The sequence below is a fragment of the Pelodiscus sinensis genome, chromosome 6 (assembly GCF_049634645.1).
Source record: "Pelodiscus sinensis isolate JC-2024 chromosome 6, ASM4963464v1, whole genome shotgun sequence".
NCBI lineage: Eukaryota > Metazoa > Chordata > Testudines > Trionychidae > Pelodiscus > Pelodiscus sinensis.
The window spans coordinates 103033698-103053489 of record NC_134716.1 but is presented as its reverse complement, the minus strand read 5'-3'; the positions used below and the strand labels follow the sequence as shown (position 1 = coordinate 103053489).

General features: G+C 43.4%; 1 protein-coding gene across 2 annotated transcripts in view; it reads left to right on the top strand.

Moving 5' to 3' along the window:
• Window positions 1–3820: 3820 nt before the first annotated feature.
• The window catches only part of C7 (complement C7), a 42829-nt gene continuing 26857 nt past the window's right edge, over window positions 3821–19792 (top strand). Inside the window, exons 1-9 of one of the 2 annotated variants that reach the window (XM_006139492.4) lie at window positions 3821–4012; window positions 4322–4377; window positions 6686–6761; window positions 7764–7905; window positions 9196–9337; window positions 15421–15559; window positions 17054–17188; window positions 18677–18920; window positions 19653–19766. In XM_006139492.4, the coding sequence (XP_006139554.2) occupies window positions 3995–4012; window positions 4322–4377; window positions 6686–6761; window positions 7764–7905; window positions 9196–9337; window positions 15421–15559; window positions 17054–17188; window positions 18677–18920; window positions 19653–19766 (1066 nt within the window). In that variant the 5' untranslated portion in view covers window positions 3821–3994. Of the gene's footprint in view, window positions 4013–4321; window positions 4378–6682; window positions 6762–7763; window positions 7906–9195; window positions 9338–15420; window positions 15560–17053; window positions 17189–18676; window positions 18921–19652; window positions 19767–19792 lie in introns of both variants that reach the window. The other variant, XM_006139491.4, reaches the window with a different exon arrangement.

Below are 19792 nucleotides of genomic sequence, written 5' to 3'. Positions count from 1 at the left end.
TTAAGTTGAATCTGTATGTAAGTCAGAACTGGCATCCAGATTCAGCCGTGGTTGAAACTGATCAGTTTCAGCAGCGGCTGACGCCAGTTCCGACTTACATACAGATTCAACTTAAGAACAAACCTACAGTCCCTATCTTGTACGTAACCCGGACTGCCTGTAATATCAAAAACCTACTGGCACATGCAAGCATATTGGGTGAAATTCCACCCTGGGCACTGGACCTGCACAATTCAAGTCACACTTAATCCCCTAAAATTCAGTGTAGGCACTAAATGAATCAAAATACGTTACTGAGGTTAGTCTAACATGAATTCATGCATTCTCTCAGCATTTCACTTATGTTTGTTTTACCTAGCACACATAGTAGCATATATAAGGAAACCATGTAAGAAGCCCCAGGGGATAAAATCATTTGAGTTATAGCTAGTACAATATTAATGTCATTTGACACATTTATGGAGATGCATCCCAAGGCACTTGGCATTAATCCCTGAAATGTAACAAATACATTGAAAGCAAAGCAGGTAATTTCAGCTAATTATAAAAAGCCAGACAACATTAACACAATCATAAAAATCCAGAAACACACAGAGATTTTTGGGGGGAAGAGGGGAGATGAGGGGTGAGGAGAGAGAATGAGAATGTCACTATTTAAACCATAATGAAAATGTATTTTTTCTCCACCCAACAGTGATTTACTCCCTGGCATTTGCAGCAATTACAGAACATAGATTACACTTGGTAACATAACAGATAATGAACTCAGGGGAAAAAAATGAAGATGCAAGGCCATTTAAAGCCTTGTAAACTATGGGTGAAATCTTCACATCAATCTTGTAAAAGTATCAAAAGCCTACAGGGAAATATCACTGATGTAATTATATACTGGCTGACCTTAGTTTGCCTTAAAATACAGCCAGCAGCAATTCATGCCATCTTCAGACTAGGCAGAATATCATTGGTCTAGTGAATGCAGCCATTACACTACTAATTCTTGTGTTGGAATTCTCATTTAGGACAAGACAGTCTCTGCTTGGCCTTATGGATGGCCCTTTGCTTCTTTTCCCAAATGTTTTCATACACTACTTTAGTGGAAAAGGGTGCAACTTTGGGCGCACTTCTTAATGCATAATAAAAACCATCAGCAATGACCCTTAGTAGCTATAATTTAAAAAGTGTTGCAAAATAGTTGCTAGGACAAAACTAGTTTCACAGATTTTGTTTAAGAATATAACGGACAATGAACTCAGACAAAAATGAAGCTGGTAAAAATCAGCCATCTACACCATTTCAGTTCCACTTCCCATCAGCAACGGGATGAATTTTACCTCCTGTGAATAGTCTTATAGATTAAAAGCAATTTGGCCCATGTAGGTGTTTGCAAAATAATTCTCATTGCCTTTACTGGGATCATGTCTAAACCCATCACATTATTGTTTTATTGCAGAAAGTAGCCTTAAGCTTTGTGTAAACTACACAATTCTGTGGACAAAAGTCAGTTATAATCAGCAAAACAGTGCTGGTGTGCACACAACACTGCTCCTTGTGCCAATTTAAATTCTCCTGCTATGTCAACATAATAAAAATAAAAACATCTTAATGAGTGGCATAGAGCGTTTTGCAACATGCTCAGAATGTAATGTTGCTAGGCACCCAGTTGCTGATGAAAAAGCCTGGTCAAAAAGGGACCCTGGCACTTCCAGTTGATGACTGCGCTGTTAAGAGTCTGGTTGACAGCACAGCAGGGGCCCAGGGCTAAGAGAGGCTACCTATCTGCCTTGGCTCCATGTGGCTCCTGGAAACGACTGCCAGGTCCCTGCAGCTCCTAGGTGCAGTGAGACTCCAACTGCATGCTACCCTCTTTCCTGCAGATGGTACACTGCAGCGCCCATTGGTCACAATTCCTGGCCAATGGGAGCGTTGGAGCCATCACTCAGGGGAGGGAACTGTGCTCCAGGACCCTACACTCTCAAACACCTTCCACACTCCAACTCTCTGCTCCCACCCAGAGTCCCCTCCCATGGAGCCCACACCCAGCACCTCCTCACACCCTAGCCCCTTGTTCCAGCCCTAAAATACTTCCTGCACTTCAAAACCCTCATCCTCAGCCCCACCCCAGAGCCTGCACTTCAACCCCCTGCCCAAGCCCAGAGCCCTGTCCTGCAACTTGACCCCTTCATTTTTGACCTCCCTGAATCCCCAGTTCTAACAAACTAGACACCCCCCCCATCTAGAGACAGATAATCAACCCCTTTAGCATCACATCAGGAATCTGAGGTCAGCATCAATCAAAAGCTCACTGAACAACTATGCAGTCAGTGCTGCTTTTACACAGTTCCACCCCAGAGGTGGCTGCATCTCAGCACTGAGCAGGGGATCCCTGCCTAAACAACTCCCCTATCCCACCTCAGGGCCAGCTCCTTCTCTGCACCAGGTGAGAGATTCCTGTATAACGACTCCTAGTGTCAATGTTGCACAGTTCCTGGCAGTCTTGTAGCCTGTGAAGCATCCTGGAGAGTCCTGCTGTGGGGGACGCCGGGAGCCAACATCTCTTGTAGGATAAATGAACTGAATAGTTATGGGAATGGGGAGCCCAGGAGCTAATTGCTAGCCAGGTGGGAGCTGAGCTCCCTCCCGCTCCTCATCCTGCTGGGGGAACAGCAGTGCAGTGACATGCTGTCCAGAGGCTTTCCCTGATGCAACAGGGTGTGAAGCCAGGTAAGTGTCTTTCCGCATGCCCAGACTCCCACACCAATCCCCACCACTCACTCTCCTTCCCCTGCCAAGACCCCACACCCCCAGGTTGCTCCTAGTCCTTCCCTTGCTCCTGCACCCTCCCTCCTGGCCACACTCTGCACCCTCGCTTGTGGCCAGACACCCTACCCCCAGCCTGCTCTTGCACCCGCACTTGCTCTTGCACCTCCCTCCTGGCCAAACATCTACTCCCACCCTACTCCTGCATCCACCATTGCTCCTGCCACACACTGCACCCTCCACCATTGCTCCTCACCACACACTGCACCCTCCCTTGCTCTTGCTCCCTCCTCCCTGGCCAGACACCCTACTCCCAGCCTGCTTCTGCACCTTACCTTCCACCCAAATCTTGCACCTTCACCCCCCTCCTGCACCTTACTTCCTACCCAGATCCTGTACCCCCATCCTTATCGCACTTGCTGGCAGCCTTGTCCTGCATACTGTACCCTTCATTTTTGTCCCCCTCCCAGAATCGTAGGGAGTCCACAAAATCCACTAACTCTGGAACCCCAGAAAAATAAATCTGGCCTATTGGAAGCCCTGAATTTCAGTTCTCCCTGTCCCTTCCATGTCTGGAGCTCCAGAGGAGTGAGGTGTCTCATTTGGGGGCCACATCACTGAGGGTTGTTTTTTTTTGGAGGACTCAGACCCAAACTTGAATCCTGACCTGATTTTTCAAGGTAGAAACTGATGTGTGGAGATTAGGATTGCTACTGCACATCACCCCTACTGAAACACGTAGTAAGAATTTGTGGCCAGAACCTAGCATCAGTCATACAGGAGTAAACCAGGGTAACACCCTCCACTGAAGAGGTTGAAGTTACTCTACATTTTTGCAACTGAGGTCAAAGCTGGCTAGTAGTCTCTGAAAAGTAGAGTTTAACTGAAAGATGTTGCACCATAATAAAAAGGGAGAGAAACGAAATTTTCTTTCAGTGAGTCCTTCCCATAATTTTAATGCCTGCCCTAGTTAGCACAGTCAAGCCTTGATTTATATGTATATTATTCTGACTTTAAGACACCAAGCAGCTACAGGAACAGCCTGTTTGTGTCCCAGGAGGTGATTAAATGGGTCAAGATTTAAATTCCTCTGTATTGCTCAGTCTTTCTGTGAAAGAAAAGCAAACCAGCAAGGCAGAGTCAGATTCCGGAAGAGATAGACTCCTCCTGCTGCTGGATTATCCCTTATTCCCAGAGGAGGTACATTTCTTCCCTGGTAGTTGCTGGATATCAGAGCATGTCTCCTAACATGCAGGTAAGACAATCACTTGACTAATTTCTACCAGTGACATTAATAAAGATGAAACATTAATTTAAAAAAGAAGATGGTTGGCTGAAAAATATGATGGGATAAAACTGTATTAAAGCAGACAAAAAGAAAATGTGGTGTGGGTGGCTAATCTTCAGATTTCAGATCATTATGAGCAGTGCCAGTATTTCTGTGCGTTGGAGTTTGACTGGAATAAGGGCTCCAGACCAGACCCTAAGGCTGGCGAAACTCACGCAAAAGGAAAAAGCAGAAGAAATAGAACATTAATGATTGTTTTCCCTCCTTCTCGGTCAGGTGTTTGCGTTTTTCCTTCTGGTGGAAATTACAGGTTTCTTTCCAGGTTTTTCCAGGTGAGTATTTATTTGGAATTGTGTATGCTAGAAAATGACAATGATTTGTTTAATGTGTATATATATAGGCTTCCATAGACCTCGCTGGCCCACACCATGGGGAGAAAGTTATAGGAATCCCTCAGCTTGTGTCACTTTCTCTATGAGGATCATCAGAGCCAACAACCACTCCTATGGTGGGGGGAAGGGAGGGAGGTGGGGGTTAGAGAGGCTTTTGCCTGCCTCCCTCTGAACACACTGGAAGAGCTGACAAGCTCGTGTGGGAGCATGTTCTGCCATTGTGTGGTGTTTTAGATGCTGCTTGTAATTATTAGAACTGGGAGCACTGGCTGTTGGGAATCTGGAAGCACAGAAAACAGGAAGAAGGGGGAAGGAGATGGGCCAGGCCTGAGTGAGAGCTACAGAGGGGAGCAGCAGCAACTTTGTAAAGAGGTTTCACCTTTGTTAAATAACGGCCTGTGGAAGTTTGTTAGTACCTTACTTGCATGATACAACACATTGCGGCTGTGTCTACACTGGCATGAATTTCCGGAAATGCTTAAAACGGAATACTATTCCGTTTTCAGTTTTTCTGGAAAAGGAGCGTCTACATTAACAGGCTGCTTTTCCGGAAAAGCCCGTTTTCCAGAAAAGCGTCTGTGGCCAATGTAGATGTGCTTTTCCGGAAAAGATACTGGGCTGTCTACACTGGCCCTTTTCCGGAACAGTGTTCCGGAATAAGGACTTATGCCCGAGCGGGAGCAGAATAGTTTTTCCAGAATAGCGGCTGATTTTGTACAGTAGAGCGTCGTTGCTTTTCCGGAAATTCAAGGGCCAGTGTAGACAGCTCGCAGCTTATTCCGGAAAAGCGGCTGATTTTCCGGAATAAGTGGCCCAGTGTAGACACAGCCTGCTAGAACAGTGGTGTAGTGAGGGGGCAGCGGGGAGGTGGCGGGGGACTAAACTGGTGCCCCTGGATGCCACACGGGGGGGGGGAGGGCACCAGTTTAGTCCCCCTCCATCCCCCTGTCAGCCCTCAGCTTGCCTGTTCCTCCTCCACCTGCCAGGCAGCAGCTGGAGCCTCCTCCCCACCCCCAGCCCAACCCTCCTCCATCTCTGCTGGCAGGTTAGTGCATGCAGGGGCCTGGCCCCAAACTGATAGGGGCGAGGGAAGATGCGGTACAAGCTTCCCCCTTCCCCTTCCTCCCAGAGTCGGGCTCATCCATGTGCTAAGTGTAGGGCCCCACCTCACAGCAGCGGCAGGGTAGGGCACAAATTTTGCCTTTGCCCCCGGGCACATAACACTCTCGCTACGCCTCTGTGCTAGAGAGACCACCCATCTCATTTTCTCCAGCACAGTCCTGTATTTAAGCTTGGTTCCCAGCGTCCCAACTTAAACAAAAACAAAAAACCCCAGACACATTGTCCTGTATTTCTGCTGTAGCAGGGAGTGGGGAGGAGCTGCCAGTGCTCAGGGCTTCAGCTGCTGAAACACCAAGCACTAGCAGCTCCCCTCCTCTCCTGTTCCCTCTCTGCATGCTGCAGGGCCGAACTTCATCCCTGCAGCAGTGTAGGGTGGGCGTGGTGCTGCTGGTCCTTGGAGACTCAGCCGTGGGAGCCCTGAGCACTGGTGGTTCCTCCCCCCATTACTATAGGGCTATAGCTCCGAGCACTGGTGACTCCTTCCCCCCCAACCACTCTGGGGCTGGAGCCCCGATTGCTAGCAGCTCTCCTCCCCTCCGCCCCACAGGGCTGAAGCCCTGAGTGCCTCCACCTCTTCCCCCCACCCTCATTGCAAGACTGAAGCCCCAAGTGCCAGCAGCCACCCCTTTTGGGCTAAAGTCCCAAGCACCGGCAGGTCCCCCACCTTGGTATCCTGTATTTGGCATGGGGAAATATGATCACCCTAGTCATTGCAATGTGCACTTCCTCAGAATTCTGGCTGAGCCTGAGAATTTGCAGAGGGAGCTCCCTCTGCAATCTGGCCTCTCCCTGTCCTACCAGGACACAGGGTTGTGCTGTGATAACAGAATCTGACTCCTATTGTATAGTTTTGATATAATCTGTGCTTGCATTCAGGACTGACCATGTGCCTCCTCAGGGATAGTTTCTTCTGGCTGTCTTGTGGTTAGAAGAGATTTTTATGTGGCATGATGATCAAATCCCATTGGTTTCAGTTGGAGCCCAGTTAGGCCCCATATTTTTAATCAACATCCATTCAGCTATATCTGAAAACTAGGTGCTAGTGCTTATGAATGGAGATGTTGCAATTCCTTACACGGTTTTCTCTCTCTTTTTTTAAATAACGCAATAAATAATATTGAAGCAGTCCTTCCTCTCCAGTCAATTGTCATTGGAATCCTTATGGCCCTTGGTCTGAATGTGATGGCTGCACTAAGACTCAGGTATAAAGCTATGAATGCTTTTTTCCCTTTTGCTTTCCTGAATTTGCATTTTTATAGTAATTATGGTAGCATTATATCTGTCAGAGAAAGAAAAGCCTGCAATATTCCAAGAAAGACAGATTAAGAGCTGATCCTATAGAAGGAAAGGACACTGATGTTAGGAAAGTGGATAAAAATCATAAGCATAACTGACCCAGTTGTTTCTGTTTTGGTGATAATTTAAAAAAGTCCTAGTCAAAATTCCCATAAACTCGATTATAATTCTTCAGCTGATATCTATTGATTTCTATTGTGTGTCAGTTTTTATTGGATGACCCAATTGCTCCATTGTATGCCATTCCTAATAGAAACAAACTGAAAGTTTTCTATATTGGCACTTTTACTCAAGTGAGGTATTTTTGATTTTCAGATTCCTTGTTTCATCCTTTGATAAGTCATTAATTAGAGATAGGCAAATGGATGGGTTTGGATTTAAAAATGGCCATTGTGCACCTTTTCAGAAGAGTTGACATGAACATGAATTTATTTTGAGATACAAAAAACAAAACAAAAACAAAACAAAAATAATAAAATCATTTGTCTAATTTTAGCTTTTGTCACATTTGATTTTGCACTAGTTTCTTCCTGCTGGGGTTGATAGCTGTTTTAGTTTAGTTCTGACAGGTCAGTTCCAGGAGTAACTGACACCATTAACAATGTTTCTAAAATGAAGGGAAAAAGTAGTATTTTCAACTTGCTCCTAAAATTCCCAAGTGGTACCTAGGTTTTAGAACAGAGTAATTGGATTTATAAGTGGACTAGGGCTAAAAACAGAGGAGTCCTTTCTATTAAACCATTAAAAAATATATTGTTAATTTGTAGTAACATGTGTTTGTTTTCAGGAAATGTAAATTAATGTTTCAAATAATTAAAGCAAAAGATTTGTTGTGCTGTCATGAAAGCAGTCTAATATTTCTGCCTTCGGTTTGCACTTCCTAAAGGCTTCTATTGATTTCCATTCAGATTCGTAGAAGAACAATAGCAGTTTATGGCCAATATGGGGGAAACCCATGTGTTGGGAGTGCCTTTGAAACACGACAATGTGTTCCTACGAGAGGATGCCCAACAGAGGAGGGCTGTGGTGATAGGTTCAGGTGCTTTTCAGGTATTTAATTTTATTTTATGTTTCATAACTTTCTAATAAAGTTATGAAGATAATTGTGTGATGGTGCTTCCCATTTATCAGAAAAATCACAGTATCCTAGGTTAAATAAAACCAAAGGATGAAAACTCCAGAGTTTACAGAAAATAAATTCACAGGCCAAAGATCAGATATACTATCATCACACCAACACTCCTGTATGCACACTGTTCAGTTGCACACAGAGGGCCCTGTTTTACTCTGAGTTTCACAAACAGTAAATTTAAATGATGAATTATCTGGGTTTTAATTGCACCATTCACAACCACTATCCCCTGGTCTATCGGAATGAGCTATGGGTTGCATGGAAATGATGAGCCCAATTCTCCCCTTTTTCACACTAATGTTAACAGGGGTAACTCAACTGCCTTCAGAGGAGTTACAATGGAGTAAAACTAGCCTAAACCAGAGAAGAATCAGGCCTAATATGTGATCATGCAATTTAAGGCTGCATTCTAGTGTATACACACCAGTAAGCTGCGCTGTATTTTTATAACGTTCAGTAATGCCCTCAGTTCAATTCACATGTCACTTTTTTAGAGACAGTGTTCACTATCATGCTGTGTCTAGACTACATGGCTCCATCGATAGAACCATGTAGATTAGATAATTAGGCAAAGGCAAATGAAGCTGCGATTTAAATGATCGCGGCTTCATTTAAATTTACATGGCTGCCGCGCTGAGCCGACAAACAGCTGATCAGCTGTTTGTCCGCTCAGTGTGCTAGTCTGGACGCTCCCCTGCATCAAAGCCCTTTGTCGGCAGCCCCGTTATTCCTCGTGGGATGAGGTTTACCGGGGCTGCCGACAAAGGGCTTTGATGTCGGCAGAGGAGTGTCCAGACTAGCGCGCTGAGCGGACAAACAGCTGATCAGCTGTTTGTTGGCTCAGCGCGGCAGCCATGTAAATTTAAATGAAGCCGCGATCATTTAAATCGCAGCTTCATTTGCCTTTGCCAAAAAAACAAATCTACATGGCTCCGTTTATGGAGCCATGTAGTTTAGACGTACCCTCAGAGGGAGAAAAACAGAATTTGAACTCTGATCTTCCAGTGATATATGGGTCACAGAGGCAAGCTCCTTAATCCAAGTTTTTCTTGAGTTTACAGTTTTTATTCAGCTTGTTTTTAATCTTAACCTCACAAAATGAGGACATGTGATTACATTGACTAATTAACATGTTTTTGATTTCATCTGTATCCACATGGACAATCCTACATTTCCCCCTTTCTCTTAGATTTTTGTTTTGGTTTTAGGTCAATGCATTAGTAAATCCCTGGTATGCAATGGAGACCAGGATTGTGAGCAAGATGGTGCTGATGAGGATCAGTGTGAAGAGAGCAGACCAGCTTGCGACATTGATAAAATGCCTCCTAATGCAGAACTTACAGGAGCTGGGTGAGCTACTCTGCAGATCCCATCTCATGTTATACCGACATCTGTGCTAATTAAGTTGTATTTTTGTAGCATTTTAAAACAAATCTATGACTTCTTAGAAACAATAAATGTTGTATTGTACATACTGGCACACTCCCATTTCAAATACAGGCAGTCCCCGGGTTACGTACAAGATAGGGACTGTAGGTTTGTTCTTAAGTTGAATCTGTATGTAAGTCGGAACAGGTGTCCAGATTCAGCTGCTGCTGAAACTGACCACCAGTTCTGACTTACATACAGATTCAACTTAAGAACCCCAAGCTTCCCCAAGTCAGCTGCTGCTGAAACTGATCAGCGGCTGATTCCAGGAAGCCTGGGGCAGAGCAACTCTGCCTCGGGCTTCCTGTAGTCAGCGCTGGTCAGTTCAGCAGTGGCTGAATCAGGACGCCTGGGGCAGAGCAGCTGGGGTGCTGCTGGGTTGCTCCAGTAGCACCGCTCCTCGGCGCTACTGGACCAACCCAGCAGCACCCCAGCTGCTCTGCCCCAGGCGTCCTGATTCAGCCACTGCTGAAACTGACCAGCAGCGGCTGAATCAGGACCTGGGGCAGAGCAGCTGGGGTGCTGCCGGGTTGGTCCAGTAGTGCCCAGAGCGGCGCTGCAGGACCAATCGGCAGCGCCCCAGCTGCTCTGCCCCAGGGTCCAAAACAAAAGCCTGGTCTGCTGGGGGGGGGAGGGAGGCACACTAGCTGCGCCCCCCCCCCCCCCCAGCAGACCAGGGACACGGGAGCAGAGCCGCAGCGGCAGGGGGGTGCCGCGCCTCTGAGGCTTTGCCAGAGCAAAGCCTCAGAAGCGCGGGGAACCGCCGCGGCTGCGGCTTCAGTCCCGGTGCCTGTGGTCTGCTGGGGATCGTCCCCAGCAGACCACAGGCACCGGGACTGAAGCCGCAGCCGCGGCGGGTTCCCGCGCTTCTGAGGCTTTGCTTTGGCAAAGCCCCAGAAGCAGGAACCCACCCGGTGCCCCTGGTCTGCTGGAGACGGTCTCCAGCAGACCAGGGGCACCGGAGCAGCTTATGAACGGGGCTCTCTCGCCCTGGAGCTCGCAGGTAGCAATCCGCCACCTCGACCTCCGGGGCGAGAAAGCCCCGTTCGTAAGTGTGGATCCGACATAAGTCGGATCCGCGTAAGTCGGGGACTGCCTGTATCAGTAAATTGGTGCTCACTAACTTAGGGCACGTCTACACCAGGAAATTATTTCGAAATAACTTGTTTATTATAAAATAACTTTCTAAATAGCGTGTCCCAAAATAACTATTTCTAAATAGCATGTTGATACTACAGGGAAGCCTCGAAATTAGTGTGAGGCAGGCTCCCTTAAACTCTGCCATGTAGAGTCTAGGGGTTTCATGCCAGTCTCAAGCCTGGATAAAGGAGGAGCATTGGTCAGAGGAGTGTTGATGCGCTGATCGTAAAACAACAATACGAATGAAATCTGATGCCAGTACAACTAACTGATAAAAGATGCCGGCTAGGACATTGCCCAGATAAACAAGGAGCATGATATGCTGAGCTGCAACATGAGATTCCAACAAAAGGACTGTAGGAAGTGGACATGGTAATCGAATGATGGGAAGTCCAAGAACATGATAGATATGATCTTGATAAGAAGAAGATGGGTAACATCAGTACAGCAGTGCCGAACTTTCCAAGGAGCGGATATGGACTCGGACCACAGTCTAGTGCAGTGGTTCCCAAACTTTTTGGCATCACACCCCCTTTTTGATTTTTGAGACACCTTCACACTGTTCCCTCTCCCCCCATAGAAGCAAAACTTAAGCAAAAAAAAAAAAAAAAAGGGGGGGGGGGGACTGGCCAAAAATAGCAGCTGGGGGAAGGGGGAAGACGGGTCACCTCGTGCCTCCCCTGGAATTTCTTAATGCCCCCCAGCAGGCCATGCCCCCCAGTTTGGGAATCCATGTTGATTGCAAACATCAATATGAAACTTAAGAGAAAGTATAAGACAGTTTAAGAAATGAAGAGACGTGGCGAGGCTAGGTAAGGAAGAAATAGGGAATGCATACAGAGCAGTGCTCAAAGAGAAGATCAGGAATGTGGGCACAGAGAAAGACCTAGATAAAAGAGTTGAAGGGATAGCCTTGGTGATAGAAGAAGCAATTGAGAAGACACTTCCGGAAGAAGAGAAGATCAATAAGAAGTGGATTATGCAAGAGACACTGAAGTTGGTCCAAGAGAAGAGAACATTGAAGATCAGAAGGGATGTCTCACAGAGGGTAGAACAGCAATATAGAGTGAAATGCAATGAAGTAAAAGAAATTGGCCAGAATGGAAAAGGTGAAATGGTTAGAGGAGCTGTGTGAAGATATAAAGAGGTATTATGAGGAGTGTAAGATCAGGGAGGTGTATAGGATGATTAGGAATATTAATAGGAAGTGGTAGCCGAAGCAGATGGCAAAGATGAGAACGACAAGGTGCTCATGAACAAGGAGAAAGTTGTGCAGCGATGGACGAGATATTGTACCAATCTGTACAAAGCACAGTTGGACCCAAGTGTCTCAGACAGACTGATTGAAGAACTGAAAGATATCACCACTGAGTATCAAGAGCAAGACCGATATTTTGAAGGAGGAAGTAGAAAGAGCAGTGAAATGACTAAAGAACAACAAGAGCCCTGGAAATAAGATCACCGGAGAGATGATCAAATACGGTGGAGAAAGTCTGATTCGGGAAATACACTGACTATATAATATAGCATGGAAAGAAGGGAAGGCACTTAATGGACAAGATCTGTGCTAGTGACAATACACAAGAAAGGAAGCGCGTTGGAGTGCAAGAACTATAGAACGATTGCCCTAACGAGTTATCTAGGCAAGGTGCTGATGATTATACTGATGGAGAGATTGAGACTGCAGATAGAAGAACATCTAGTGGATGAGCAAGAGGGATTCAGGAAAGATAGAAGTACCATACAGCAGATATTGGCATTAAGATTGATAGCGGAGAAAGCTCGATGAATGAACAAGAATATCTACATTTGCTTCGTCAATTTTCAGAAGGCATTTGACAGTATAGATCAGAAAGTGACCTGGGTGGTGTTGGAGTCGTACGGAGTGGATAGTAGACGGATATGGTTGTTGAAGGATATCAACGATAATGCGGAGGCAGCGGTGAGAATGTGCGGAGAGTTGGGAAGTTGGTTTAGAATGAGTAGAGGTACAAGACAAAGATCTGATATTGCCGAATATCTTCATCACACACTTAGAGAGGGTGATAGACAAGATCAAGGAAGAGGTAGAAGGGATATCAGTGCACTGGATGAGAATTAACAACTTGAGGTTCATGGATGATATAGTTATCATTGAGGAAGATGAAGAGAAGTTAGCGAGAAGATGCAGGTGCTAAATGAGGAAGGGAAGCAATACGGACTGATTATGAATATCAATAACACAAAGACAATGGTATTTGGAGATAAGGAAATAGGAAGGAAGATCAGTGTAGATGGGATCAAACTAGAGAACATAGAGAAGTTCACATATTTGGGGAGCAACATGATGTATGATCTAGACCGTATGAAGGAAATAGCGACTAGAATAGCAAAAGCAAGAGCGAGTTTGAAGGCGATGGCTAAGATCTGGGAAAGCAAAGCAATTAGTTTAGCTTCTTTCCTAAGTGTCTTGAAAACGTGTGTATTCAGCAGCTTGTTGTATGGATGCGAGAAATGGGTGATAACGAAAGATTCGAAGAGAAGGATATTGGCATTTGAGATGAGTTGTTATAGAAAGATCCTGAGAATAGGATGGATGCAGAAGGTCACCAACGAGGAATTATAAAAGGAAGATATAGCCAAAAGAGAACCTACTGCAGAAGGTTATACAGCAGAAGCTACAGCTATTCGGGCATATCTGCAGAATGAATGATGAGCAAAAAGTCAAGACCTTGATATTCAGCATAATGGATGGTTCAAATAGGAGAGGTAGACCCCACAGAGAATGGGTAGATGATATAGTAGATAGTTTCTGCAGACTAGCTCCACACCAAAGCCACTCCGCATTGGACAGGGAAAGATGGAAGTAAATAGTGAGGGAGGCATCTGACACCAATGGGCATTGAGACCATAGTTGTGGATGATGATGAAGAAATTCCCTCAGGATGCATTTACACTGCACCATTATTTCTAGGTACCTGTCATTATTTTGAAACAACAATGCAAGTGACTTCACAGCCATTCTGTTATTTCAAGATAAGCAGTCTGTTGTTTTGAAATTATCTTGAAATCTCTAAACCTCATTCTACAAGGAATAACACCTATTCCGAAACAGCTATTTCAAAATAAGGCATGTGTAGAGCTATTTCGAAAAAGCCCCTCACCAGGGCCATTCTATGTTATTCCTCCCCAGTGCTTTCTGGGGCTCTAAATCAAGATAGCACGTCTACGTTAGGGAAGCCTGCCTCGGACTAATTTTGAGGCTTCTCTGCTGTGTAGATGTGCTATTTCAAAATAAGTTATTTCACAATAACTATTGTAGAATAGAAACTTCAGAGGGTAGCCGAGATGTTTTTTAAGTTTGTCCTGTACAAACTAACAAATGGTCTGGTAGCACATTATAGACTAACAAAAACATGTAGATGGTATCATGAGCTTTTGTGGGCACAGTCCACTTCTTCAGATGACCAGAGTTCTGAGTTTAGGATGTGCAGACCTAAAATAAATAGGGGAGAAGAGGGTGGGGGAGAGAGGAAAGGAAGGAGGGGCAGGAAACAAGGAGCAGAGGGTATGGAAATATCAAAGGGAAAAACAGGAAGGCAGAACTGGGAATCAGTAAGCACCTGAAGATTGGGTAATTAAAACAAAGCAGATAAGAATCAAAGTCAATAGACAGTACCCTTCCTAACACAGGAATCTACACAAAGAGCTGTTGGCACCTTCATTGAATGTTAGGCTGATAATGTCCCAACCATCCCTCATCACAATTGAGGCCATGAGCATGAGAATTGAATTTGCGGATGAATTTTAATTCCAACGCCTCTCTGCATTTGGCTAGTAGAATTGGTTTGTGACGAGACAGCCACTTGAAGATCTTTTAAACAGTGATTAGGAAGATTAAAGTGTTCCCCAACAGGTTTCTGTATGTTCTCTTTATGTATATCTGATTTGTGTCCATTGATTCTTTCCCAGAGGGACTTTCCAGTTTGTCCAATATATATAGCAGTGGGGCATTGCTGGCATAGATCGAATTACTGGATGTGAAGTCAAATGACCTTTTGATTTGGTAGCTTATGTTGTTGACTCCAGTGATGAATTTGCTTGTATAGATATGTGGGCAGAGTTGGCACCGTGGTTGGTTGCAAGGCTGGGTTCCTGGATGCTTATGATGTGGTTATGTGGCATGGTTACCGGAAATAAATCGTTTCAGATTGGGGGGTTGTCTGTAAGTGAGAATAGGATTTTCTCCCAAGGCCTTAGAGTGAGGGATCATTTTCCAAGATGGGTTGTAGATTGTGTATAAAGGAGTCTGAATTGTGGACTGTGGGCAATAACAAGTGGAGTTCTGTTATTTTCTCTTTTGGGTCTGTCAATCTGTTTTTTCACTTATGCAGGTAGTATTTCAGTTTTAGGAATTCTGGAAGAGCTTATTTCAGAATAGGTGTGCAGTGTAGGCTTACCCTTAATGTGGACTTTGACTTAGCACGGAGGAGTAATTACTTTGAATGACTCTGGGGAGCAGTTATTTCGAAATAGCAGCAGTGGAGCGTCCGCAGTACCGCTATTTTGAAAGAACTATTTTGAAATAAGCTTTATTCCTCGTGGAAGCACGGGTTATTTCAAAATAACCAGCCTCTTATTTCAAAAGAACAAGCTTGGTAGTGTGGATGCTCCACTTGTTATTTTGAAATAAGGGGAGTTATTTCGAAATAACTTCCTAGTGTAGACCAGGGTAAACTGCCTACACTAAGGCCCTAAGTCCATTTTTGATTGTTAAATGCCCATATAACACAATTCAATTATATCAGTTTTCACATCCTGTTGACCATGGTTTCCTGTGAGCAACTCTGTTGCCTTAAGCTATCTGTGTATTTTTTCTCTTGCAGCTTTGATGCCATTACTGGAGAGACAAGGGGAAAAGTTATACATACTGCAAGTTTTGGTGGACAGTGCAGAAAGGTGTTTAGTGGTGATCAGAGAGAATACTACAGGCTGAGTGAAAGCCTTCTTGCCTACACATTCCAAGTAGGTTTTCTTTACTATACCTTTGGTTAGGGAGTCCTGTTTAGACCTGTGAGAATAATGCAAAGTATGAAAAGTTTCATGGAGGTGACAGTCTTCCTGGGAAGAGTTCCTTGTGGCAAACACACTTTCTAGTCTGTTGGTTCAGTTAGCTGGTAGCTCCTTCACTCAGCCAACCCCAAGGAGAAGGCAATGCACAATACATCAGAAAGGATTAAATCCAGACAGAGGAGCAATTAGCACCATTGAACTGCACTGAGCTGGGAAATTGTCCCTGAACAGCCTATGTTTTTAAGCAATAGGATTGCCAACAGCAAAAAAGCAGTTTTGGAGATCTCGTGCCAGATCCTTAGCTAGCAAAACTTGGCTTAACTCCATCAAAGTCCATGAAGTTATGTCAAGTTACACCAGGCAAGAATCTAACTAATGCATCTGCTGAGAGTTAAGTTTATATCTTCCTAGAAAATTGAATATATGTTTTGTAGTTTTAATAACCATTAAGTGGAGGATTTATCACTAGAAGAAAGGAACAGAACCCCAAATGTTATTGCTTAGGTCAAAGTCTTCATCCTACGTCTCCTTTAATTCAATGGAAGCGTTCTGTGCCCATGGAATGTGTTCAACTCACTGAGGGCTTCAGAGAGAAGATTATTACCCAACAATTGGAGTATTCACAAGATTAAAGTCAAGTATGTGCATAAATGTTTTCAAGATGAGGGCCAAAGCATGGTAGAGATAGTAAGGGCTTGGCCTTAAGAGATGAAGACTGAGTGCCTGGGTCTGTCCTCACTTGGTTTCCTATGACCATGAGCAGCTCTTGCATCTGCTCATTCTTTAGAAGTATAGCATGCATACGCCTCTTAGGATGTTTGCAGACAAATATTACATCCCTCTAAGACTATGTTACATTGCTGGGTTTTTTCGGCAGAAGATACTCAATTGTGCTCTCATTTGCATATCTTCTGCCAATCCATTTTGTGGACAAGGTTTTGCCACTAAAAAGCCCCATGTAGACAGAGCCATTTGCCGGAACTCCCCTCCTCCCTTTTGCGCAAGATCCCTTATTCTTCAAAAAATGAAGTTTACAGGATCTTGCGCAAAATGTTTTTTTTCCCTGACAAATGGCCCTGTCTATACAGGGCTTTTTAGTGGCAAAACGGCTTCAGCAAAACGGATCGGCAGAAGATATGCAAATGAGTGCAATTTGCATATCTTCTGCCAAAAAAAAATGGCAGTGTAGACATAGCCAGAGGGATGCTTTGTTCACTGTCAAATCATTAACAAGCTTGATCCTGCTCCCATTGATTTCAGCTGGAACAGGGTCTGTCCTTTAATCCACTTACATACTATTGTGTTTCTACAAAAATGTTTGATTATCCTGTATTCCTACAGCACTTGGAATGTATTCACCCAAAGAAATCTTCAAAGTCTCTCTGTGCCAGGAAGTGCACGTGCATCTAATTGCCATTATAAAGGACTGCATTTTCCTTTTTCTAGGTGAAAATTCAGAATGATTTTAGCTATGAGTTTTACAACAGTAGTTGGTCTTATATGAAAGACACAGAAAGACAGGTAATCTCAAAAAGTGGCCATCACTATTCCAAAAAAACACATGAGGAAAGTAGCAAAAAGGTATGTATATACTGTCTTTGTGCTTTAAAATTTTCCATGACTGATTAAAGCCTCAATATTGTTTTATAATTTGAGCACTCATGACAGTTTTTTTTGGTCTTATCCTGGCACTTTTGGTGCAACTTAGGCTGGTTTATGTTAGTTTATTTTTTGCTATTGTAATTGCTGTTTATCTGTTTATTTGATTTGTTGACTGCTTTTGCTATAGAGTAATAAACTCACTGGCTTCTTTTCATAACTGATTAATATTTTCCATGCTGATAATTTTATTCCAAACAGTTCAATTAAATATTGTTTTCTTTTCACCTTATTACTTTCTTCAGTATATAAAGGCATTTAAAAATATTCTACAATGAAGGGTTAAAATTTTATAGCCTACCTGCAAGACAAACTATTTCAGAACTGAACTCAACTGAGAACTTTACTTAATCCTTTATGAAAAAAGAAAGCTTTATTTTAAGTCAAAATTATAGGCAAGTGCTAATTCAATGCCTTGAGTGCTTCCTGTTTGAGGTTATGTTAGTATCTTGGACTAAAACTCAGATTTTAGCTAATTGAAGACTTATATGTTTTTAGCACATATCTGATTGCTATCAAGTTTCAGAAACCATTTTTATGTTATTACACAGAAATGTGTACACCGTTTACCTATGAAGAGATTAATAAATTCAGTACAATACTTCTTTAACTGGAAGAAAAGCTGAGAAGGCCATATTTATTGTGAGCAGGTGGCTAACTAGTTCTGAGTTGTCACAAAAAGAGATGAGTGGGGTACTTATAAAACCATGGAAAGCCTGCTCCAGACTTTGCACTAGGGTGCAAAGAAAAGAGAATTTACAGGTGTCTCTGTTTTCTGAACTGTAGTACTTTTGTCTCCAGCTGAACTTATCAATCATGCTCTGCTAGCCAGCTCATGCTTGGCAACCAATTTTTACACAGAAATACAGGGGTGCTGGAACAGTTTTTACAATGGGGGAAGTGAGAGCCATTGAAGCACACTGTAAACCCTCTCTATAATGGAAATTATTTCAAGGTAGGGGTTGCTGCAGCTTCCCTAATTATGCAGGAATATGCATTTACCTATTTGTTCGTTTGAAGTTCTGGGGAGGTGGAGAGTGAAGAACGAAAGCTGCAGTTATTAAAAAGAAAATGACTGTCTACTTCCCACAGTAGTCATATCACATTCACTCAGATGGTCCTATCACACAAAACAGGAAAACCCATTACAGGAGAAAGAACAGAGCCTCAAAGGGAAAACCAAAGGAAAAGAAAAATCCAGTCTCTTAAACAAACAAAATTACCTTATCACAAGAGCCATACATACATGATAAGTACTCAGGACAAAAGTGAATCAGAACGTAGGGGTAACATAATGAACATATGTGAAAACTATTGTCCATTAGCAAGTACAGAATCCTGATGAGCTGATTGGCAGAAGCCATTCCATTTTTAAATAGCTGTATGACTGATTTATTTTCATCTTTTTAGAGTAACCATTTAATGGTTGTTGAGAATGATGTGGAAGTTGCACAATTCATTAATAATCGCCCAGAATTTCTAACTCTTACGGAGCCATTCTGGAAAGAGCTTGCCAACCTTCCAGCTGTCTATGAATATAGTGCATACCGGAGATTAATTGAACATTTTGGTACTCACTTCCTGCACTCTGGATCTCTGGGAGGACATTATAAAGTTCTCTTTTATATGGATACTGAAAAAATGAAAACAGAAGGTAGAGTACTAGAGTATGTTACAGTGAACAGAGAATGTACAAGTGAAGAAATACTTGCCTAGATCCTCCCAGCTAATAATTAAAAAAAAAAAAAAAAAGACATGCAGTGCTTTCTCACCAGTCACCATATTAATAATATGCTAGAGATGGGCGCACACAGCTGTTTTTAGATCCTGATGTGGGTTTTGAACACTCAAAGTTCAGGGACATTTGGATTTTAGCCTATTATACGTTTGGTTCTATGCACTATAAATTTAAAACACCATTTGCAAAATTTGGATCCTAATCCTGGTTTGGATTTTGAATAGCCCCAAAATTCAGAGGTGTTTGGATATGAGGTTTTCTTAAAGGTCATCTCTAGCAAAAGCAGAGCAAAATAAAAATAAAGCAAAGGTCAAAACTGCACATAGGATGGCACTCAAAGATACAACCAATGCTGGGTGTGGGGGGGGGGCCCATTGGTGGGGGTGAGTAAAGGGATAAATCGAAAAAAAGGAAATAAAATATACACAAATACATCCTCCAGCTTTCTGCCAGTATCCTTAGGCATTGTCCTTGGATTGCTACTAATTACTGTGACCCCTTAACATTAGAACTGCTTTTTAGTTGTCCCCTCCTTCAAAAAAAATATTGCAGTTGTTTTCTGCCTAAAGTCAATGGGAGCACCACGAAGGAATCCAAAATCAGAAATTAATTTTCAGCCTACAGGTGACTGGATCTATTTCTTTCCAGATTTGAGTATTCTAGACATGCGCCAATGTACAACATCAAGTAAGCGTTTTCTCTTCATAAAAAAGAAAAAAACCACCTGCACAAAACTGAATGAGGTGTTAAGATCATCTTCAGGTAAGTGATTCCATGATACAGAGATT